Raw genomic sequence first — 25069 nt, forward strand, 5'->3', positions numbered from 1 at the left:
CAGGGATGCTGCTGCCCCTAATGGCTTGGATGTCCTGCTAACCACCAGCCCCAGAAAAGCACTTTCCACCAGGGACCTGCTGTCCACAGCCAAAACCCACGGGGAATGTGGCGTTGAGATGTGGGAGTGGAAAAAAGGACTCCAGGAACACCCTCAGAACCAAAGAGCCAGGGCTCTGACTTCTAACACCACCTCCAGGATGCCTTCCCAGTCCACCATAGATTCGCCAATGACCTTAGGCTGCAGAGCCTCCCCCCACGCCCCCATGAGCCCTTCGGAGGCTCATTGTCCCCTTGCTTTGCATTTATAGCTCAATAGAATTATAAGAGTGATAATTCCCATAGGCTCTTTTATTTGTGTACTTCATGTGGGTGGGTATTGTTTCTCTTAATAGACTGCACATTTCTCTACTGTTTCTGTTACATCTTTGCAGTATCTGGTACAGGGCTCTTGTTCTTTTGAGTTCTAGTCCTTCATCTTTTAGCCATTTATACTTTTTATAAAAATTTTTTTATGCTTATTAAACTGTATGCCATTCTCCTGGATATGTCATCTGCTAAACATTCCCTTTCTACTTGATCGCTCTTTATGCTGCCCATTGCCCTTTGTGGGGTTTCTATTTTCTCGTGAAGGCAGAGCAGGCATTTTATCCCCATTTTGTAGATGAAGGGACTGAACCTCAGAGACTTGCCTAAAATACTTAACTTGCAAAAGATGAAAAGCCTCGCACATTTTGTAATGGCACGCAAACTAATTTTAGGTGGTATACCAAAGGCCATCCTTTATTTGATAAGTTATGTATTTTGTTTTCATGTGTAAAGAAAAAGTAGTAAATAAAAAATTAAAAAAGTAGTATATTAACAGGTGGTTCAGACACATGCTTGCAGTATGTTATTAAGGAAAATGAGTGAGTTGGTTCAAGATAAATCTGAAGGAAATAATCATTCTAGGTGGTGCACAAATCAGAGGCAGGTTCCCAAGTGACTGATGTTTGGGAAATGCTGCTCAGTTCTGTATCCAAGGGCACTCAGTCTTGTGGGCTGTCGCCTGCCCACAGCTTGGATTAAGAGGAGGGAGTGCTAAGTGGAGTGATCGGTGTTTCGAGAGTGAAACCATAGATTTGTCCAATGACCTTGAGCAAGGAGGAGCTTCATTTCTTTAGGCCCAAGTTCTCTCATATATGCAAAGAGGACTCACCGAGGCTATCCGCACGTAGGCACATAGAGAGAGTGGGGTGAGCTCCGTGTGCTGTGGGCAAAGCCAGGCAGAGGGGTGTGTGCAGGGGGAGGGGTGCACACAGCTCTCAGTGCCCTGGGGAAGTGAAGGAGATGTTTGGAAGACACACAAAAAGAAACACAAATAATATAAATGCAGACCTTGGACAGTCTGCACAGAGCTCATTCCTGAGTGGCGGCCTCAGGAGCCATCAGTGGGGACAGAGGCAGTGCCCCACCGCCAGGAAGGTGCTCTACCAGGAGAGGAGCAAGAATGACATTAGAAGAGAGTCCTGCACCACAGGGAGCTTCCTTCACCCCACACTGGCCTGTAGAGAATCTCCAAGCTCAGGGTCACCCTCTTCCTCTAGGGAAGGATTCTTTACTACCCACTCACCCCAAGTGACTTAGTTTCCAACCTGGATGATTTCATCATTTCCTCCCATCCTTGTCTCTCTCCCTTCCTCTTCAGCCTCGCTTGAGACTGATAGGAGAAGGGAGATTGAGTAACTCCAGAGCAAAAGAGGAACAGGGCTGCTGTGTGGTTGTAGTGTGTTGTCCACACAGCCTTCCCCAGGTGGGCAAGAGCTGGGGAGGCAGAAGGGTGCCATGCAAAACCATTTTTTTTTCCGCCACCAACAGGCAGCAATTTTGTACCAGACCAAACTGCCTACGTGCCTACAGCAACTTCTTGCTCTCCCTGACTCTCTGCTGAGACAACACATTTCCTGGAAAGGGGAGTTAGGGCCATAATGTATGTGTGACTTGAAAGGAGTGGGGACTGGGGAGGGGGGAGGTCTGTGTGCTCAGCTGGACACACAGATTCTGGAGCCTGCATAGCAACACGCCTTTGCAGTGGGCTTGGGTTTCACCTGTAGGAGGGTTCAGATTTTTTTGTTCTTGGGACTTTGCGGGAGGCTGTTGCCTGCGGGGAGTAGGAGGCAGCTGAGCCAGCGCCTGGCCGCCTGGCGGAGGCTGGCTGGGTCTCCTCCCATCCTTTATTTGTTTGTCTTTGCCTGCTTCTCAGGGGCCTCCAAGGGGTGAGGGTGTGGGTATGGGGAGATGAGATAATTGTGGGGCCTGAGCAAGTTTGCTCAGACTGTATTGTGTGGCTGAGAGCCACTGAGCAAGCAAGAGAGAGACCCCCTGGGAGGAGCGGGGAGAGGGAGAAAAACCAAGTACAACAATTTTAAAGTGAACTGAAAGTTACTAAAAGGAAACATGAAGACTCAAAACCAGGAATCTATAGAGAGGGGTTGGAGGCAGCAAGTGTGAGCAGTCTTTCCCCAGTGGAGGGCCAGGGAAGGGGGACAGCAGGGAATGGGGGATGGGGGCGCGGTGCAGGGGACGCCTGCAGACAGATTTAGGATTAAGAAGTCCATTGTTTCAGGAGATCCCCCAGTGGAATAAGATGGGCGGTTATGGGGGCGGGGGTGGGGGGGGTGGGGGGGGAGGCTACTGACAGGTTTATTTAACGATTCCAGATAGAGCATCACGGAACAGTTGTAGTCTTGTTCCTAGAAAGAAAAGCTGCATCTGGGAGGGGGAAGGGCAGACCCCTCTAAGGGAGGCAACACTGCTTGAAACCTTTTCAAGGAAAAGCAAGTTCTCTCGCTCTGATTTGCAGCATCTGCCTGGCCTCCTCTCCTGCCTTTCTTATCCCAGGGAGTGCCCTTAGATGACCAGAAGGGTCTGCCAGGACCTGGTCACGTGTCCACTTGAGACTCTCTACTGATGACAGTGGGGACCCAGACACCTCCCTGTGGGGCTCTGGGAGGGAGTGGGGACCCTGAGAGTGGGGACTGAGAGGGAAGCTGTGGGAACTGGGATGTTTTGTGGCTGGTCTTTCCAATAGGCATCCTTTTGCTGCCTTGAGGTCACATGTGGGGATGCTGCAATGAGTGGTGAGTGGGATGCAGGCTGGGAAGTAATACTCCAGGGTCCATATTATCTCCTGGGCCTGACAGTGTTTGAAAGAAAGCGGCCTGCTATCTGTAATTATGGAGGCCTTAGTGCAGGAGTCGGCACACTGCAAACCTGGGGTCGATCTGGCCTCCGTGTGTTCTCATGAATAAAATGTTACTGGAACCTAGCCATGCTCACGTGTTTGAATGTCATCCTTGGCTGCTTTGGGGCCACAATGCAGAGTTGAGTAGGTGTGGCAGAGACCATATGAAGCTCACTACACCTAAAATATTTACTGCAGGGCCTTTTACTGAGAAAGTTTATTGACCTGAACTAAAGAATTCCAGTGGAGGGATTCTTCCTTCACATACAGTGGGTCCCACAGTCCTGAACCATCAAGGATTTCCACAGCATCTTGACTTCAACAACCTCTCAAAAGAGGAGGGTAAATGTGTGATTTTTTGATGGGTAGCCCCTCTATCCAAGGCTTGAAGCTCTTTGTAAAACAGCCTCTGGGGCAGGGAAGGAGTGGGTGACCCAATGGAGGGAGATGGGTTAATTCCTTCCATTCCTCCCAGCCTGCCTCTGGAGAGCCTCAGACACCCCTCCACAGGGAAGCACCAGCAGTTTGAGAAGTGACAGCCTGGCCTATATACAGATGTTCTTATCAAGGAGGAGGGTGGAGGCCGTGCCTGCTGTGCTTTCCAGAGGTGGCCTCCACATGATCTTTGGTTGACTTTTGGATGCCAAGAAGCCTTGCAGCTTCCCCCTGGCCTCCTGGGGCATGCCTGGTATTCCCTTTTTAAACCCACCACCCCACCACCATGCTCTGAGAAACCAAACCACGTGGTGGAGCCACAGGTAGGGGCTGTTGTTGACTCAGCTCAGCTGCCAGCCAGCAGCCAGCCTCCACTGCTGGCCGAGCGAGTGAACAACACTCTGTATGCTGAGCTCCGTCAGGCCTTCAGATGACCCAAGTCCCTGCTACTGTGACCACATGAAAGAACCCATGTGAAAATTACCCAGTTGAGCCCAGTCAGTCTACAGAACCACCAAAATGATACAAATGGCTGTTTTAAGATGTAAGCTTTGGGGTAGTGGCCACATACCTGGGAGTTAGCAGCAGATCTCGAATCAGGGTTTTGCTTGCTTGGCTCCTCTGGGAACATCTGGCTCTGTAATATACTCGTGGGTGACTGTGGACAGGTCACTTGACCTCTCTAGCCTCATTTGACACGTATGAAAATTAAATGAAAAAAATGCTCGTGAACGTGTTTGCATAGACTTACTGCTCTTATCATTGTTCTTCTTTTCTTTTGTCATTGCCCTTGACTGTCTGTTACTATGGCCATCAGATCAGCCGAACCTCCTTATGGCAGGGAGAGGTTCTGGAACCCCATGGCCAGTTCTGTGCCTTCTTCCAGGCCTTGGAGGGCCACTGTGCTCTGATGTCTTCTCCTATTTCTTTCTTGATTCCCTTCAGTGCACTTCCTGGAGGCTCCGTGTACCCAGGTGTCCCCTTCCTGCTTCACTACACACCAGGGACAGCTCCCACCCCTTCCCACGTAGCTTGGTGAGGTCCTCCTCCTGCAAACATCTCCCCAGCTTAACCAGAGGAAGGGATGTCCCTGGTGATTTCCTGTCCTCACACTGAGGAACTCAGCCTCGTGCTCCAGGCCTGCATGGTGCCAGGGGGTATGGTCTCTCCTCATAAGCATGAGATAAGAACAGCAGCATGGCTACCTATTGTTGAGGCTGCATGCCGGGCAGAGTGCTTAGAACTTACTTGGATTGTTTCATTTACTCTTTCCAGCAACGTTCTAAACTAGGCACCATTATTATCATTCCCTTATTAACAATGAGGAAACTGAGGCTGGAAGAGGTGAAGTAACTTGACCAGTGAGTGGAGGAGCTGGACATCACTCTGACAGCTGGCCTGGGTGCCCTTTCTCTTAAGTCCTCCACCAGCCGCCAGTGCTCCCATTCTCCCATTCTCACCAAAAGGATCACCTTTTGGTGTCCTCTCCATTTGAAATATATTTTTATTGATTTCAGAGAGGAAGGGAAAGGGGGAGAGAGATAGAAACATCAATGATAAAAGAGAATCGTTGATCGGCTGCCTCCTGTATGCCTTCCACTGGGGATGAAGCCTACAACCCACCACAATAAGATACAACTACATATCTACCAGAATGGATGCATTGCAAAAGAATGGAACATGCCAAGTGTTGGCAAGAATGGGGAGCAAGTGAAATCCTCTGTAGCAATTCAGAATTAGTCTTCTCAAGATGTGCCTCTGTGACACGAATTATTTTGAGCTAAACCTTCAGGCTGAAGAGAAACTCCTGCCCGTCCTCTCTTCTTTAACTACTTGGAAGAATTTAAATTAAGGACCTTGTCCTTGGTAAGAGTTATTACCAGAAATAACTTTTCATGAACTATTTATAGGGCAGGGCAAACATCTAATTACTGAACGTCTGCTCTTCTGTAAATTACCTCATTTTAATTATTCAACCAGTCAAAAGAACCAGAGGAGGGAAGGGGGACACTTCCCCCTCCCAGCACCTCATATATTGTGATAAGAGTATAGATGTACACATCTACTGGGTAAAACTTTCTGACTGTATCTACTAAAGCTGAACACATGCATACCCCATGACTCAGAACTTCTTCATCTAGGTATAGACCCAACAAATGTGCACACATGCTCGAAGAGGACAGCAGCTGTGTTCCCAAGACTCCAACACTGGAAACTATCCAAATGCCCATCAACAGTGGAACAGATGCATGTATGTGGTGGAGTCCTACCCTGGAACACTACCCAACAGCGACAAGTACCCAACAGCTACATTCAAGAATACACCCAAATTTCACAAGCATAATGCTGAGCAAAAAAGAACCAGAGAGGAAAAGACTACATATTGTGTGTGTTCATTTATATGAAATGCAAAAACAGGCAAAACTCATTGGTTCTGTAGAAGTCAGGATATGGCTGCCCATGGAGCAGGGAGGTAATGTCCAGAAGGAAGTAAAAAGGGGGCTCCTGAGCACCGTTACTCTTCTCTTTCAGGTGGGATGGCCAGTTTTGAATATTTATCAAGTTTATGATATGTGTACTTTTTTGCACGTATGTTATATTTCAATAAGATGGTTTGAAAAATATTCCCCTCCTTCTGATTGCTTAATGGAAAAAAATCTCAGCTGGGCTCTGGCCTGCCTAATGCGTCCCTTAGACTGGCTCATCTTTTGTTAACCAGGCAGAGTGAGTGCGCAGGCTCAGAGGCCTCAGTAAACAACAGTATCCAGCTCGAACTGAATGACTTCTGTCTCCTTGTGTTTATTTTTGTGGTTGCTATCTATATATGGCCATTAATACAGCATTTCCATTTATGGTAGTGATATAAAGTTTATTTTTAAAATAGCTTTAAGTAAAAACGAAAAAAAGTGAATTGGCTTACATTAAAAATAGTATGTAAATAATAGTACAAGTAGTTCTTAGTCACAGTAAACCTTGAAAGGGTGGAGTTGGTGAAATACTTTTCAAATGGGAAAAGGCAGGGGTTAGGGGGAGGGGAGAAAACCAGTTTCAGCCTGTCCCCATCTCTCAACAAGTCCTCACTGCACAGCACAGACTCAGGCCTAAGGACTTACCAGTACATATCCCTTGCAGAGGACTCATGAGGAATGCAGAGCAAGGGATGCTCCAGGAACAGTGGGCAAAGCAGGGACTAGGAGTGGAGGACCTGGTTCACTCAACAAGTATTTACAGAGCCTCTGGGTTCCAGGCACTGTCCTAGGCCAGCCTGTGTAACCTGGCTTGGGGCCTTGGCTAAGCCCCTCTGCTTCTCTAAGCTTCAGCTGATGAAGGAGGTTCTGTGATTGATGCCTTTCTGGAGTAGAGCTCTGAACCTCATGGCGGTTAGAAAGAGACTTAAAAAGACGGGGCTGTTGTTGTTGTTGGTGGTGTGTATATGTGACTATTAATCAGAGAACTAGGAGAAAAGAATTGGGGAGTAGTCTTCAGACTCATTGGCAAGAGAAAGCTCATTGAAACTTTGCATTGGTCTAATTAGCATCACTTTGCCTGCTCACCTCCAGGGTTTATTCTTGGCTAGGAGATTGAGAAATTTTTGCAGAGGTGGAAGGAGAATCTCAAAAGGAAAGTGAGTAGCCAAATGAACAAATAAGTGCCTCTCCTGTCCTCTCAATACATCCATCGCAATCTTTCATCCCCAGCTGCTGGGCATTGCAATGGAGATTGAGAATGAAGAGCCCTGCCAGGAGTATTTTTAGAGATGGTATCACTCACCACATTTAGTGAGTGTGGACTAGGTGCCAGGCACTATATTTTAGATCCATGCCCCATCCAACATGGTAGTCTCTCCTCATGTGGCCATTGAGAATTTGAACTTTGGCTAGTTCAAATTGAAATGTGTTGTAAGCACAAAATACACATCAGAGCTTGAGGATTTAGTATATTTTTAAAAAGGGGAATGTTAAATCTCTCAGTAATAATTTTTAATATTGATTCCACATTGAAATGATAATAATTTGCATATATTGGGTTGAATAAAGTATATTATTAAAATGGGTTCCATCTATTTCTTTTTTAAAATATATATGTACTATATATATATATTTTAAAAAATATATATATACTATATATATATTTTTTAAAATATATATTTTATTGATTTTTTACAGAGAGGAAGGGAGAGGGATAGAGAGTTAGAAACATCGATGAGAGAGAAACATCGATCAGCTGCCTCCTGCACACCTCCTACTGGGGATGTGCCCGCAACCCAGGTACATGCCCTTGACCGGAATTGAACCTGGGACCTTTCAGTCCGCAGGCCGATGCTCTATCCACTGAGCCAAACCGGCTAGGGCTGCCTGGCACTTTTTACTGCTGTCAGATCTGGACACCATTCTAGTGATTTCCAGAAGTCCAGCTCTGTCTATTTCACTCCTTTACTCACATGGACAGTTGTACCCCTCTGCCCACCAAATGAAGCCAAACCTCCACACAAGTCAGCTGGATTCGGCTTCCTTTTTCCAACCTCACTTTCCCATTTCCATGTCCTGGCTTTGGCCGATCTCCCTGCTCTGGGTGCCCTTGCTATCCCTACATTTCTCCTGGTAGACTTACAAGCTTCAATTTCAAATCTGATGTACCCATGAAATCCCCATCACATCTCCATCTAAACATTTCTCCTCCGCAAAGCCTCTGACAACCAGTGATTTGTTTATCTTACCAAAGTCTCTCCCATAACATGGTTAGTTTCTTAAGATCAGGAACTTGCCTTGCTGAGCACCTACCTCATCATCAGGGCCAGATGGCCGCTTGGTAAATAGCTGTTGAGTTGTATCAAATGGCTCTGAGTCCTAAAGTTAGAAAGAGCTGGAGTGGAGGGCTCCGGTGGGGGGAAGTGTGGCACAAAAGTACAGTAACTCACTGCTTAAAAACAGGGATGCGCTCTGAGGAATGTGTCATTAGGTGATTTCTTCATTGTGGGAGCATCATGGAGTGCACTTAACCTATTACTCCAGGCTACAAACCTGTACGGCATGTCACTGTATATGGCAACGCGAGATATAATCAAGCACAAGAGAAAGTAATGCAATCAAGATACTCAGCCCCACCAGCATGGCTCAGTGTTTGAGTGTCGACCTATGAACCCGGAGGTCACGATTTGATTCCTGGTCAGGGCACATGCCAGTGTTGCGGGCTTGATTCCTAGTGTGGGGTGTGCAGAAGGCAGCTGGTCGATTCTCTCTCAACATTGATGTTTGTATCTCTCTCTCCCTCTCTGAAATCAATAAAAATATATAAAAACTATTTAAAAATAATAGTATATAGTATTATATACTGTGCAGAATTATACCTACTATACTTTTGTACAATTGGCAGCACAGGTTTGTTTATATCAGAATCACGACAAACACATGAGTAACGTGTTGGGCAAGGACATTACAATGGCTGTGACCTCACTGAGCGATAAGCATGTTTCAGCTCCTTCATAATCTTATGGAACCACCTTTGTACATGCAGTCTCTTGTTGACAGTACCGTCCTGTGGTGCACGACTGTACTGAGAAATTAAATCTGGCTGGGGGCAGCTTAATGGTCCATCCCGTACCAAAAGAGTCTGTCAGACAAGGATCTCTGTTAGGGTCACAGCCCTGGGAGATGGCAGGTCCAGCTGGAATGCTGGGGGGTGGGAGACAACTTGGACGGATGACTCAGTAAATCAAACAGAACACTGAAGGGAGGTCACCCTGCTCCGTCCATCTGCATTATTGGAGGGAGCTATAGATGACCGTACTCCAGGGTGTTCTCTCACACCCTCCCCAACACCCATGAAGCAGGGCATTCTGGGATCTCTCCTTCAGCAAATGCCTCCAGATCTGTGGGTAGGGGCCCAGGTGACTAAGGGATCACTTTTTTTTTCCCCCCAGGGGAGTGCAGAGTGGGCAGCGGGGAAGGGAGCAGGTTTCTGTGTCCAGAACTTACATCTTACTAGGTGCTCACAGGGTTGGGGAACTGCCATGGTCACTAAGGGGGACTGTTAGGGGCTAAGCTGATCTAGAGGATGCGAACCTCCTCCCGACTCAACACCAAAATCACTGTCCCAAGCACACATCAGCGGGTCAGTGAAAACCCAGGATAGAGGGAGTGAAATCTATTTGAAGGTCAAGACCATGCCTTTTGTCCTTTGCATTTCCCCAGCAGCCCAGTGCCGGCCACACGGGAAGCGTGCAAATTAACTCGCGAACTGAACCGAAAAGGAGACAAAAGCGCCCACTCTTCATTTCCGCGCCAATCCTACTGAAGCCCCCAAGGGATTCTTACTCTGCGGGAGTCGGAGCCCAGGGTGGAAGGATGTGGTGGGACAGAGCCGACCTACAGAGCTGGACGAAGTGGGGATGGGCCCGCGCGCGGGAGCGTCGGGGAAAAGGGGGTGGTCTCCAGAAGGGGAGGGGAGAAAGCAGGGGGCGGGGAGAAGCAGGGCCCCTTTAGGACGCGGCTGAGCGCCCGGACAGAAGCCCAAGAGTCGGTTCCTGTGCTCACGCCCCGCCACCTGCCCGCCCTCTCGCCCCGTCGCGCTCCCCGTGGCCAACATGCTGCCGAAACTGGGTGGCCCCGCGCTGCCGCTGCTCCTGCTCCTGCCGCCGCTGCTGCTGCTGCTGCTGGGCGCCGGCGCGCACGCCGAGGTGCTGTTCCGCTGCCTCGCCCTGCTCGCCCGAGCGCCTGGCCGCCTGCAGGACCCCGTCGGCCGGGACCGGGCGTACCTGCACCGAGCTGGTCCGCGAGCCGGGCTGCGGCTGCTGCTCCGTGTGCGCCCGTCTGGAAGGCGAGACATGCGGCGTCTACACCCCGCGCTGCGCCCAGGGGCTGCGCTGCTATCCCCACCCCGGCTCCGAGCTGCCCCTGCAGGCGCTGGTCCGGGGCGCCGGCACTTGCGAGAAGGGCCGCGACTCCGACGGCCCCGAGCAGGGTGCAGGTAACGCGGGGAGGAGCACTAGGTGGGAGAAGCCAGGAGGGCAGCGTGGGGCCGGGCTGGTGGCTGCTCTGCAGGGAAGGACCTCAGAGACCATGTTAGCGGAGGTAGAGCGGGGTCCCTGGCCAGCTTCGGGAACTGTTGGGAGGGGGACCTGAAAGTCAAGCCTGCGAGGGGACTGGAGTTGGAGCGCAGGGAGGAGCCTGGCTAGTTATCTGTGGGGAGGAAAGGCACCCCTGTTATAATGGTTTCCCCGGGTGGAAAGTACCCTGACTTCTGTTTGGGGGGCGGGGGTTACTGGGATGGAGGGGGTTGGTCAGATCCGTAGGAGTAGGGCCTGAGGGTTTTGGAAGGGTCCCGGTGGAAGGCGCTGCTGGGGGGTGGAGGTGGCGGGTGCCCGTGACAGAGGGGACCTCACGTGAAAGAGGGGACCTCCCGCGAAAGAGGGGTGCAAGGAGAAGGCAGTGCGCGTGCAGGGACTCCTGCTACTGGAAGTGTGAGGTGGGAAGAAAGGACTTGTTGGTACTTGGCAAAGTGGGTTTCTTAGAGGTAAAAAAACCCCGGATGCGTCTGTTTTCTCACATAAACAACGAAAAGGCTCTTATTACTGCGATGTTGGATGGAAAAATACAAGAGGGGCAGGCATCTGGGGGGCGAGGAAGAGACCTCAGCAGTTGAGTCACTGTAACTGAAGCCGGGTCGCCAGGTGCAGTCCTGGCCGGGCAGCCCTGCTGCCGGGTGTAGCACCTGGGACCCTACTTGGAAGCTGGAGGCGCGTGCCTGAGCGGTGGGCACAGCTACTCTAACCAGAGGGACGTGTATCCATCCCCCCCTCCCCACCGCCCCTCATTCTAATTTGACAAAACTTCCTATCCGATAGAATGGGAACCCTGAGATTCTTTGTAAGGGGCCCTCATCCCCCCAAAATGTTTTTGAGGGACACAACCAAACTATAAGGACCTCATTTGTTTTTTGTATGTTTTTAACATTACAAAAGCCTCCTGCCACAGTGGTCTGGAGGAAGCTGTAATTATTTTCTTTCCTCTTGGAGACAGTGGTAAAGTGTGTCCGCTGCCTGTTGTTTAAAAAGCAAGGGAGTCTGACCAAGTTTCTGAAACTTGAAAAAAGAAAAAAAAAAGAAAAAGTGAAAACATTCTTGCTTCTCAGTTTCTGGTCATTGTACAACTGCTCCTCACCCCCCACCCAGACTCACACACCCCCTCTCCCCCCCCCCCCCCCACTGCCCCTCTAGCCTACTATTGTTTCCCTCTGTTCTCCTTGAGAATGGACTTAGGGGTCAGAGTTGAAATCTTTTCCTATTTCTCTGGCGCTTTTTGACCTTGAGTGCAGAGCAAGTGCGGGCTTCCTCCGCGCAGACTCCAAGGGAAACACCTCGGTCCCTTTCTTCTGCCTCTGGCTCACTTCCCTCCCAGCCTGCCTCAGAGTGAGCCCTTCCATCCTGCTTCTCTTAGAAAGTAATACTAAAAGGAAAGAGACTTGGAGAAGCCCCTCTCACTGTGGGCGCCCATCCCTCAGTCCTGCGTTTCTCCCCCATCACCCCCTCGCACCTCGGGGTCCATGGGGAGAGACTGCGGTTTCTGACCTGACTCGGACAAACTGAACATCTTTCTCAGCAGGGTCAGCTTTGCAAAAGGCCTTCAAGCTTATAGAATCTTTTGGATTTTGACTGTTTTTAATAAAGTGCGTGGCACATGTCCTTCCTAAGCGTTTTACTATTTTTCTTTCGCTTCATACCTCTTACTCTCAGCCTGAAAGCCAGCTCTCCTGCTCCACACCCTCCAGCAGCAGGTTAGGGTCTTCAGAAGGGAACAGATGCAGAGACTATCCTGTCCGGCCTCCCTGGAGCCTGGAGCTGGAGGGGGGAGTTGTCGGAGGAGCCCGGGGACAATGGGGTGAGTGAGTTCATGGGAAGAATGCCCCTCTGGATTTTCGTCCTGGATGTGGTACTCCTTTCCCCCAACTAGCCCCAGCTGCCTCCTCAGCATGTGCTACCGACTGGTAAGAGGGGACAGACGCCAACGTGGGGGTAGAAGCCTAGTGGGCACATTGGGAAGAAGTGACAAGAGCAGGGTGCCTGAGGCCTGAGTAGGGCTGGGGGTGATGAGGGCACTGCGGGGAGAAGCCTGGGCCTGCAGGGTGTCAGGAGGAGAGAGGGGCACGTTTTGAGGCTTCTGTGCTCAAGAGGGTCTTGGGCTGGGGCAGGGAGTGGGCACTGCATAGAGAGCGCTGGGGTCTGACTTGGGTGGGGCCGGTGACTGAGCTTGGCCCAGAAGAGACCTGAACATTGAAGGCTGCTGCCTCCTACTCTCCCCATCCTTTCTCCTCCCCCATCTGAAGAGTGAGCCTCCCCCTCCCCCCACCCCAGCCTGCATTCCTCTTTGAGCAGGTTGCTTTTGAGAATTTTAAACATACCCTCTCGGTTTGAGGCAGCAAACCCCAGCAGTTCCGGCTTCACTCTTAGCTCTTTTGTCTTTGTTCCCAGGGCTCAGGGGCTGTGTCGCTGGCTTCCTGGGAGTGGGAGGGATGCAAGGGGTGGGGGAGGGGAGAGGCACTTCAGCGGGTGCTGAGCCTGCATCCCCTGGGAGTAATGGGCTGGGACTTGTTTTTTTTAAAAATATATCGATTTTTTAGAGAGGAAGGGAGAGGGATAGAGAGTTAGAAACATCGAGGAGAGAGAAACATCGATCAGCTGCCTCCTGCACACTCCCCACCGGGGATGTGCCCGCAACCAAGGTACATGCCCTTGACTGGAATCGAACCTAGGACCCTTCAGTCTGCAGGCCAACGCTCTATCTACTGAGCCAAACCGGTCAGGTGGGACTTGTTGATTCAAAGAAACCAGAAGTCAGATTGGGGTATTGGAGTGGGTGGTCTGGAAGAAAGATGAGAGAGGGGGACCCTGAGGTCTGTGTGAAGTCTGCACCTTAAAGGTGTGGGGGGGTGGTTGGTGGTGGACTGGGCAGAAGTGCCTGGAAACGTTGGAGAAGAGGGTTTGGGCCAGGCCAGGTCCTTTCAGAATTCAAGGCCTCCCTCAGCAGCTCCCTGCCTCCTTCCCGACTCTGTACAATGCTGGGGATTATGCCCAGGGGCAGAGCCGCCCAAGTGGCTACATATAAAGGTGCTATAGAACTGAGCAGCCATTCACAGTCCTGGTCTAGGCGAGCAGGCAGGCCTGGGGGGGGGTCGGGGTACCACACAGACTCTGCTTCTGCAGTTGCTGGGGGAGGAGAAAGGGGGCAGAGGCAAATACAGATTTACAGTGAGTGGTTCAGTGCAGTTTCAAAAAAAGGGACAAAAGCAACGGGACTTCTGGTTCAAAGCACTGCTTTGCATCTTATCTTGCATAAATTTGCATACTGAGTTCAACGTGGTAAAATAAAATAGACTTAGGGAAGGAGTGAGACCCACTGTCACTGATTGCTAACACCACTATCTCCCCCTCCCGCCACCCCCCCCACACCCCCCTTCTGGACAGGGCACGCAGAACTAGCTCTGCTAAGCTGCTCCCCCTGAGGCACTGCCCCATTGAGGGGAGATGGAGGAGTTGAGGGGGCTATTCCTGGATCCCTTTTCTTGGTTATGGGGATCAAGCAGGGGTTGCTCTGTGCTCTCTGGCCTTGGAGGTGGGGCTGGCCTGGAGGCCTTGGTTTGATAGGTCCTGAACCTGCTAGTCTTGGTCTGCCAATTGTGCTAGGCAGTGGTTCTCAACCTTCCTAATGCCGCGACCCTTTAATACAGTTCCTCATGTTGTGGTGACCCCCAACCATAAAATTATTTTCGTTGCTACTTCATCACTGTAATTTTGCTACTGTTATGAATCGTAAATATCTGATATGAAGGCTGTATCTTCATTGTTACAAATTGAACATAATTAAAGCATAGTGATTAATCACAAAAACAATATGTAATTATATATGTGTTTTCCGATGGTCTTCGGTGACCCCTGTGAAAGGGTCATTCGACCCCCAAAGGGGTCGCGACCCCCAGGTTGGCGACCCACAGGTTGAGAACCGCTGCTCTAGACCCTTCTCAGTGCCTCTCCCAACTGGGACCTGGTCTAAGCCACCTGCCTGAACTTGAGAAAATGGCATGGAAAATATATTGGCCCAGCCTTTCTTGGGATCCAATTAGAGGGAGACCATGTAGGTGATTGGGGACTGGGATGTTTGAAACAAATTGAATCCTTACATGAGGTGGGTGGTTGGCTGGCAGTGCAGGGCCAGGCTTTGTGGGTGCGGGGAGTGACCATTTCCCCCCAAGAGGGTTAGTTCTAGGGCTGCTTCTGCTGAAGCCAAGCACAGAGGAGTGAGGTTAGTTATCCTTTCAATCCACAAGGGGAGCTGGCGATCTGTTGGCAGATGCCCCGGGCCCCTCTGCTTCTTGCTATCTCTGGCCAGCATTTTGCTGAGGTGGCAGGCAGCCGCCAGGAGATGGGTTATCCTTCCATCTGTTCTTATCTTGTTATAAACTGGCTTCTTTGTCTGCTTTGCCAACTTCTGTCTCTGGCATCCTTTTGAGGGAGGCTTTTTGCCTCCACTTCGTAGGTGTGGGACTTGAGCTTCGTCAAGAGCACCTTAGCAGGTAAGTAATAGGACACCTTTCCTCTAAGGGGAACTGTTGGCACAAAAAAAAAATAAGCCTTTGACCCTGTCAGCTAAAAGGTTTGTTCCTGGACACCTGCATGTGCAGGTGATGTACGAGCCTCGCTTCATCACGGCCAGGTTCAGGTTCAGTTATTTGCATGCCCTTGCCTCCTTCAACAGGCCCGAGTCCTGGAGCTTGGGGACTTCAGAAATGGAAGTGGCCAGTGTGCAGCTGTCAGGAGAGAAAAAAGGGTCCAAGGTGGGCTCCTGGAGTGAAGAACTGGAAGGCAGGAGGGACCGAGAGAGATGAGGGTGGGAGCATCCTAGCCTGTGCAGGCCTGGCCCTGAGAACCCGAGTGGGGATGGGCGAGGGCCTTCCCCGTTGGTGAAATAGGCATGATTGCATGTCTTTTCTTTCCATTTTAAAATCTATTTGAAACATTTACACTGAGGTATATTTGTAGTACTTGCTTACCCCATCTTTTTTTTTTTCAATTACTGTTTATATTCAATATTATTTTGTGTTGGTTTCAGGTGTATAGTGGTTAGACAATCATATACTTTACAAAGTGTCCCCCCCCAATATTTCTAGGACCCAGCTGGCCCCGTGCATAGTTTTTACAATATTATTGACTATATTGTGTCTCTTGCATGGAATGCATGTGAGGGCAACTGTGCTAGTGGACAGTATCTGGCGCATAGCTTCTCACACACGTTGCTGCCTTGGTCTTGGCAAGTGATGTCTCCTTTCTAATGCTCAGCTAGTGGGCCTTGAACATGAAGGCCAACCGGCTGTGTCAGGCAGGCCATCACTAAGGTTTTACCGTGACATGTAGGGGCCCAGTCAGAGATATATTTTCTCTGAGCTTCAGTTTCCTTATCTGCAAATCAGGAATTGATAGAACCAGCTCCATTGGGTCATGCCTGCACATGAGTGTGCTTGTGTGTGTGTGTGTAAAGAGAGATCATACATAAAAAGCTTAAGCACTTGGGTTTTTTTATTTTCTTTTGTAATGAGTCACCTGATTTCTACTCCTTCACCTAGAAAATGGAAACATCCATACCTCTGACCTACTTTCACAGGCGGTAGTGAAGCCCTTTGCGGAGAGGGTAAGGAAATGATACTGTAAATGAGGATAAACCCAGGCGACCATAAACAATGGTTTGAAGTCAGCAGCCTTGCACTCTTTATGGACCAGTTAGGCAATGCTCTTTGGGGCCCATCCGCTAATGTCTAGGACTGACCACTTTTGGTATGGGAGCTTCGCTCAGTAGTGCCTAGATGGGGTGGAGGGACGGTGGGGGGACAGAGGTGGCCCCAGAGTTGGGATCCTGGGTACTTGTGCTGGCCTTGCTGCTCAGAAACAGGTAACACAGGGCTGGGCCTTGCCTTCCCTGCCGGCCAACCTATAGGATCAGGCCCCCGGCTGCTGTGATCTGGGGACTGGAGGCCACATCTGGGGTGGGAAGCTGCCTTTTCCACCGGAAACCTGCGAGGACTCAGGCTTCGGAACAATGGGGTCATGCTCAGCCGGCCCTAGCACACTTAGGATGTAGGGCCTGTGTGAAGGGGACATTTTATTGAGGTGTCAGAACCAGCGAAGACCCCATGGCACCCGTTTCCTGCTTCAGGAAAAGGGGCTTTCTGGTCCATCCTGACTGAGCCAAGGGTGCCGGAAAGTTGAACGTGATCCTGGCAAAGAAACTGGATGTTCCCTCCAAAAAAGTGACGTTTTCTTACTAGGAGCCTCCAGAGTTTACCTCACTTTTGGGGGAGGGGGGGTTAAGGGGGGTTGTTGGGGGTGGTAAATGGTCTCAGCGGGGCTGTCGAGAGCAGGAGTGCTTTTGGGATGCTGGAGTTTGTCCTAATGTTTGCTGCATCTGTGGTCCCGGGGAGCCCTGGGAGGGGTAGCCTGTCTGGGAACAGTGATGACTGTTTGTTCTCAGGCATTGATGGAGGTGAGGCCTCAGGAAGCAGAGGAGATGGATGCTGAGCCTTCATGGGCCAGCGTGTGCTCGTGGGGAGGCCCAGCACAGCGGGGACAAAGCACAGCATTGCGGCTGGGAATCGGGGGTGGCCGGTCCCCTTAGACTCTGGGTCCACTTTACAGGTGGGTAGTCCATCCAGAGAAATGTCTTTGCTTTCAGGTTCCAGAGTAACTGCCCTCCCCCCACTCCCCTCCCCAATGAGCAGAGTGTACGGACTATAGGACACGTTTTTCCACGGACTTCCCCCTAGGCCTCTCCCCCACTTGGCTCCTAACCATCAGCCCAGGCCTGTTCCTGAACAAAGCCTGGCTGGGCTCCTGGTGCCAGTCAGGACGCAGGGAAACCTTGCTTAGAAAGCTGCTCCCCCGGAAAGAAGTACAGAGTGGACTGTAGTCCGGAATGGTTTCTCTTTGCTTTTTTTTGTAGGGGGAGGGGGACTTTTGGCGTCTTTCAGGCCCCTCTGGCCGCCAGCCCCACATCTCTTCCTGGCTGTTGGGAGGGAGCAGGAGAGAGATTGGGGAGGGGGGGCTGGCAGGCCTCCAGCTGGGGCCAGGAGAGCTGGCCCACAGGCCCTGGTTAAGTTGGCCGGAGAAGAGCCTGGGGAGGTTTCTAATTAGTGGACGGGTGTAGGTGTGTCAGCCTGTGTTCATTCAAGGAACTGAGCTCATGGAGCCAGGAGGCTGGGGAGGGGAGGGCGCTGAGCCCAGGAAGGTCTTAGTAATTTGGGGAGGTGGGGGTGGAGATGAGGCAAGAGGAGTTTGCTCAGCATGTCCATTTTGATAGGAGTGAGGAGAGGGGGACCTTCCAGCTGGAGGAATCTGAGTTGGATTGTGAGGGTGCAGTGAGCACAGGGGCAACCTCAAAGGGTAAACGGCAAAGCAATGATAATTTTTTTTTTTCTTAGACAAGTCCATTTCTACCAAAGTGTCTGTAGGTTTTTTTTTTTTCTTTTCTTTTTCATTTCTGTTTTAGCCTCAGGAATCTCCCCACTTGACAGATAAAGAAATTATGTATGGCTGCATTCAGGTTCAAAGCCAAGGCAAGCACAGACCATCACGTATGGAGCAGAATGGAGTCCAGGTCTCCAGCTTCTCATTCCAGGGCTCTGTTCCATCAGAGGCACACAGGCAAAGAAGCAGTGGATTATATACTGCTGCCTGGAAAAGCTCCCTTTCCCTGGGAGGTAGTAATTAAGGCATAACTTCTCAAAAATGTCCCTCTCTGCAGCTCCCCAGGATATTGCTTTTAGGTCTATTGTCTTGACTTCTGGGTGGAGGTGCCAAGTTGCCTCTGGTTGGTGACCTTGCTTTCTGAGTGCCCGAGGCCAAGATAAAATGCAAATGACAATTCCCTGGTGCCCTGCCCCAGCCACTGCCTGATAAGGCTGGGTAGTTTCTATAGCAACAGTGCAGCAGTGGAAGGGGGTGTGTCAGGCAGGATAAAGCTGGAAGGGGATGGAATTGGTTTACTGGAGGCTTTTGAGGATGGGTTCCTTCACTGGGAAGAGAGGTCCTGTGGAGATGGGGAGCGGGTGAGGTGATGGGGAACAGAGGAAATGAAGTGCTGGTTAAAAGGTCTGGTTGAAAGTCTGCCTTTAGGTGATGCCAAGTGACCCGATGCCATTCTGGTTGGTTAAGAGCCCTGACGCTAAACAGCCTGGGTTTGGTTTTTGGCTCTGCCATTGCCTACGTGACTTTGTACAGTTGGCCTCAAACCATATGACTTTTTTTTCTTTTGTCAAATGTGAGAGGGGATAGAAGTTATCGGCCTCATGCAATTGATAACACCAAGTTATGTCCACAAACCACTTAACACAAACTCGCTGATAGAGGCTCAGATGTGGTCATGCAGGTTCTGATCCCTCCTTCCTTCCCCCTCTGGACTCCACACACAGAGCAGAAGGGGAATCCACATGCCTGGTTTTGGATGTTTTCTGACTGGCCAAGTTTATAAAGAAGAGATACTTAAGAATCCTGGTCCGCAGTGTGGCTTCTCCCACAGATGTGGCTTACCTGGGCGCTGCCTTTTGCCTGGAAAATCCAGAATGGAGTCAGTGGTGGAGGGTTTTCCAGTGGGCAGTCATGGCCTTCAATGCCACTGTCACTCGTTACGGTTCTACCAGTGGCTGACGGCTGGCCATGGCCCATGTATGCCCCAGAGGAGAGGAGTCTCACTTGGCTCTGCTGGTTGCCTCTGGTTCCGTTTGCTGCCTCAAGACCAGCTGAGCACAACCCAGGGAGACAGCTGATGTGATGCAGTCTTTTATCAGACAAAATCCATGAACTTGTGAAGAGAAAGGAAAGCATGGTGACCTATTTAAAGGTACTTATTTATATTCAAGACGCTTCTTGTGCTGGCTTAAGAGTGTGGCCGGACATCCTGGACATCTCTGCTGCAGGTTTTTAGTTCCTTTTTGCATCCTCCGGGTTCAATTTGTCAGGCCTGGAGTATCTGACAGCAGCCTTATTGGGATGGAGAAGAGGCAGTCGGAAGGGGGAGGGTGGTAGCAGAGAGGTGAGTAGGAGCCAGTTTTTATTCCTCTATGAGAGCTGGTCTGCCAGGTCACACCATTGGAACTGAGCATAGGGACGATTGTTTGACTGGGTCCTGGGAGAGGGAAGTCTCTTTCCTCCCCCATCTCATGCTTCTGTTTGCTCTTTGGCTTTCTGTACTCCTAACCACTCCTGCTGCTCTGGGCCCTAGATGGTCAAGGAGGGGCCAGGAAAGTGAGCCATGGTGGTACTCTAGGTGGGAGAGTGGTACTCTAGCTAAGATGCTCTCTGGATAGTCAGCTTTCCTGATGTTGAAACATTGATTGAACACATACTATGTGCAAATTCTGAGACTAACTGCGCAAAAATGCAGCTGTCCTTGCACACGCCTTCTGATCCTGGAGGGCAGTAAGAAAAGCATTTGAAAAAGTTGAATACTATCTAAGAAGAAACCAAGTCAGTGGAGATGTACACAAAGCTAATGCAAGTAAATGCAAGTTCTTTTTGCCTTTTGACCCAGGCTCTTGGGAAGAGCCTGATGTGAAAAAAATGAGAGTCCTTTTTGGAGAATAAAGTCACAGAAGTAAGAGAAGCACATCTAATGGGCATCTGCTTCTTCAGTCTGGGAAGAGGAAAGCACATCCTCCTCCTTCCAAAAAAGGAAATTGAGCACACAGAACGGCTCCCTTCCTGTACTCTTCTCTCTCTCTCTCTCTCTCTCTCTGGAAGTTAAGTCCAAGTTTGTGTCTTCAAGAAGTTTCCATCCTTTGGAGGAGGAAGGAAAAGCATGGACCCATGGCTTTTTGCCAGTGCACTCAGGCTAGGGAGCTGGGAAGGGAGTTGAGTCCAAATACAAGAGTGCCTGGCCCAGGGAGGCCCCTCCTCAACTCAGTCAAGGGCCTTCAGACACTTGGAGTTCCTATTGTCCATCTTCCTTCTTCCTCCAAAGGTTCTTCCTAAACTGTACCGGAGGAAGAATGTGCAAATTGTCACTTGTTTTAATTCTTTCCCATGAAACTCTTGGGTGGCTTCTAACCTGGATCTCTCCTGTTTCAGTTAGAGGCTGTTTCCTCTCTTGTCCTCAAGGAACCAGAACAGGTGTCTCCCTTCCACTGGGCATGGCTGGCCCTTCGGCATCCACCTATTGAAAGACTTTTGGGTCCAGTTGCTAGTAGTTTTACAACTATTGCTCTAATGAACATTGTTGTGCATGTGCCCTTGCACACATGTCTTAGAGGAGCAGAATTGCTGGGTCAGGCACATGCTCCCTGCTCCCATAGCCTCCGATCCAGGTTTGCACCAAAGCACACTCTATACTCACTTGGGCCTTCAGCAGGTAGGTCACCTTGCCAGGTTCTTGGATGGCTTTATTTGAACCAGAGGAGCAGTGTTTGGGAACCATGGGAAGGAGTAAGCTGATAGTGCTGTTTGCCATCTTGATATCAATTTCTCTGGCTCTTCAAGGACAGCCTGGCTCGCAGAGTCCTGGAGGACCTTGGCTGAATTTGAGCTTGTTTTTGTTTTCTCAAACTGTCTGCCTTTGCCCTGACCCTCCCCAGGTCTTTGTGATTCCAGGAATGACCCTGGTGTTTATAAAGCAGCCCTGGGGGAGTGCATAGGCAGGGAGGCTCTGCAGAGGCTGCGCTATTTCTGCTCACTCAGGAGACGGCGCTGTGAGGGCATGCTCCAGGAATCCCCACGATGCCTGGCCAAGAAGGGCTCCTCTGCGTGCATCCAAGCACACACGTGTGCATGTTTATGAACCTGCGGGTGAGAGGAACGAGCTTACTTGACTGTGTCTTTGCAAAATGTGTATGTGAAGCCATGTCTCTGGAAAAGAAGAGGCATCTTTCTCCCATCACCAAGCAGTTCTTCAGGAAATGGAGGCAGGAGAGAGAATCACAGAGGAATGGGGCCCTGCAAAGCCAGAGTTTGATCTTGGTCTAGGCTGCTGTCTGAAATTCTGAGGCTGGAGTCTAGGACGCCATTTTTAGATGGCTCTTCAGTGGATTTCTGATGAACAGCTATGTTTGGGAACCAGTCAGCTCGTCGAGCTCCCTGAATTTGTAGATGAGCACACTGAAGCCCACACATCTTAAATTCCTTGCTGGCATCACTCAGAGTCCAGGCTAGGTAACATCACAAACAGAGCCAGCACCGTTCTTCCTACCATACTAGACCCATTGGCCAAGGCTTTGAGTTGGGAACCATTTTTCAGACGTGGGAAGTTAGAGCTCAGGAAAGTTACAGAGCCTGGCCAAAATGATGGTTGGGTCCTAAGTGGCAAAGCCAGGACTGGATGGAATTCAGGGCTCTTGACTCCCAGAGTTCTTTGTCCAGTTGGGCTTGTTAATGAATTATCCACTGCCATGATGTTAATAGAGAAGTTTTCCAGGAGGGAGGGAGATTACAGTATTTATTCATTTGCCCAACATATGTTAAGATTAAGTGCTTTTGGGGAGAAATCATCAAAGAAGGATGGAACCGGGAAGGCAGCCAGCATCCTCTTGGCCTGTTAGCCGGAATCCACTGGTGAAGGGCTATGACCTGTTGAAGGAGGTAAACCCATTGGAGGGAACAGCAGATTCATGGCTGCATTAGATCATCTCTATGGTATCACCTGCTCTCAGATGTTCACATAACCATGAGACAGTCTAAGGAGAAAGTTGGAAGATGACTAGGTTTTTTCAGAAGAAAGACAAGAAAGGAGACACCTGTTGTGAAGATGTGTGATGGTTCTGGAAAAAGGTCTCCTTTTCTCACCACACCTCACACTTGAAGCAGGAGGGAGTAGGGGTTGCTTGTAGATCCTAAGGTCTCCCATAGATCTGGAGTTGCCCACTGTCCAATGGAGCGCTGAGGTCAGAACGTCACACTAGGAGAAAATGATGTTTCCTGAGTGCAAGGATCTGCTGGACATAGGTTCTCATTCATTGAATAAGACCGTCAGCACTATAAAACCAGGGTATGAAGTCTTCAAAGCTCTTTCTCCTGGAGCGTTAGCTCCCAGCTCTCCCTCCTTGGCTGGCTTAGGGAGGCTGGGGCAGGGGTAGTGTATGGACCCCTGCCCATAGCGAAGCCCCTCTGATGATGGCAGAGAGGTTGAGCATGCTCCTATAGACCCAGATGGTAGTCCTGGGTGTGCTATCTGTGAAATGGGACAACTTGTCCATCTCTTCCTATTTCACCAGCCTTTCTCATCTCCAGCTGTCCTCTAGGCGCCTAAGGTGGGAAGGTGTGGCCACACACCTGAAGCAGGATGGGACTTCTCCAGGCTCTGACAGCCCTCCCCAAACGAGACTGGGACTCTCTGCTCTGCCTCTGTGTCTCCCCCACTTCTCTCTGGAAAAGCTTGACCTTCCGTATATAATCGGTGTCAACCTATTTCCTGGGAATCTGTGTAGAGAACAGCCAATGCTTACTAATCCCCAGGGGACAACCTCTGCACGGGCCTTGGGGGGGGTCCCTCTCCGCCATCTCCAAGCCCGAAGCCTTTTCCAGCTATGTGACTTGGCTCACTAAGAACTTTTTTTTGGAGTAACCTTTGCACTGTAGCCCACGGAGCTGCATACATAAGTGGTTACTTAATAAATATTATTCTGACCCTAATTCTCTTAGGCAGAAAAAATGCAACTTGATGTTTTTGTGTTGAGAGCAAATTCCATCTCTAGCTGGAGTTCTGTATCTGGAATGTTTTCCTGAGGACGGCTTCTGTCACCGGTGCGAGTGCATGGGAAGAACTTGGTGATGTGCGGTAACGGCCTTGTCTGACCGAGTGTGGGAGGCGGTGTGGGCACTCCCTCCCTCAGGGTGGCAGGGAGGGGGGCGTGGAAGCAGCTCAGAGCTAGCCTCAGTGCACTGTAAATGCACGCAGCATCTCGGAAGCCTCCTGGCCACCCACTAGAGATGGCTGCTGTTTGTCTGCATTTTACTGATGAGCGACAGAGGCACAGAGAGCTTAAGCAACTTACCTGGGGCTGCACAGCTGAGTGGTGAAACAGGGACTCAGGCGATTAGAGTTGGAAGTCTGAATTCTTGAACCTCTTTGGCTGGGGATAGCAACAGTCAAGGAATGAGGCTTTCCCAGCCCACAGTGCTTTCTGGTCTCCACCCAGTCAGTTAGTTTATTCCCCTTCCCAGGGCTTTATTTCAAATGTGGAGTGTCAGCATGTGCGGCAGCAAACCAGGCCCGTGCATGCCCTCATCTGATTGGCATGTTCGTTGGCAGGGGTGAGATCAATACAGGAATGGGAGGAAACATGCCCTTGAATCCAGGTGGCCTCTGTGCGGGTGGACAAGCTGATCTTCACCTCAGAGAGGTGGGGGCATCTCGGGACAGCTCCTCCGGGGAGAAGCCTGTCCGAGAGACCCCGTCTTCTATACCTGGATCCGAGCTTCCTTACTGACTTTTGTGGGCCTGAGACATTTTTGCCTTTGGGGGCCCCTTCCTCCAAGAAATACTCTAAAATCATATTTTATAACTGTGTCTTATGGCTACAAACGTGTCAGTGTTGTATATGAAGACATTTTCTTGGAACTAAAAGCTTATTTTTCCTTCTGATTTTAAAAGATACCGAAACACTCGCTAGACCTCTGGGCACTGTGCCTGCTGTGCCTAATGAATGAGCCAGCCCTGCCTAGAGACTGCAGCACACACACTCATCCGGGTGCCTCTCTTCATCAAACTTGTTTCCAGGCTCACGGAGGGCCTGGCCTTGTCCTGAGCGCTGACCCCTAGGACTTGTCGTCTGAGGGATGCATCTTCGGCCCCGTCAGTGGTTCGAGCACCGGAGCTGGGCACACAATAGGAGCTTTTCTCTGTTGTTGACTGATGGGCAGTTTAAGAAAGTCGAAAGAGACTTAATGGATGTTCCTTGGACAAATGTCAGGATGTGATAAGGTGAAACGTCAAAGTTGAGCAGGTCGTTGTTCCTGTTCTTGGGGCTCCTGGTGTAATGGGGAACAAATCAGGGTACTGAGGTATGACTGTAGCAGCCTCAGGGGACCAACAGGAGGGGCAAACAGGCAAAGAAAGAGTCACAGCAGGGGGTGTTGGAAACTGTAAGTTCTGGTAGTGATGATTCCAACTCCATGTTTTAAAATTTCACCCAATCCGTGCCCTTTCAGACCACAAATGATGAATTCCCTTATGGGTTAGTGACAGGTGACTCTGGGAGGTCTTTCTACCGGAGAATGATGGACCCCAGGAGGGACTCAAACCCCTCCACGGTGAGGGCCTTGAAGACACAGTCATCCTTCTGTGCTCCACCTCCCAGGATGAGGCAGACAGAGCAGCGTTTAAGGGAGGTGCTCATAGGGCCCACCTAAGAGTTGCTGTGAAGCGAAATGATCATCCATGAAGTC

At 50.3% G+C, this 25069-nt stretch overlaps 1 protein-coding gene across 1 annotated transcript in view; it reads left to right on the forward strand.

Moving 5' to 3' along the window:
* The first annotated feature begins 10135 nt into the window (after positions 1-10135).
* The window catches only part of IGFBP2 (insulin like growth factor binding protein 2), an 18426-nt gene continuing 3492 nt past the window's right edge, over positions 10136-25069 (forward strand). Inside the window, 3 exon segments of the mRNA XM_023763303.1 lie at positions 10136-10348; positions 10350-10769; positions 15186-15222. Coding sequence (XP_023619071.1) covers positions 10241-10348; positions 10350-10769; positions 15186-15222 — 565 coding nt within the window. The 5' untranslated portion in view covers positions 10136-10240.

Source organism: Myotis lucifugus, unplaced genomic scaffold (genome assembly GCF_000147115.1).
Source record: "Myotis lucifugus unplaced genomic scaffold, Myoluc2.0 scaffold_3, whole genome shotgun sequence".
NCBI lineage: Eukaryota > Metazoa > Chordata > Mammalia > Chiroptera > Vespertilionidae > Myotis > Myotis lucifugus.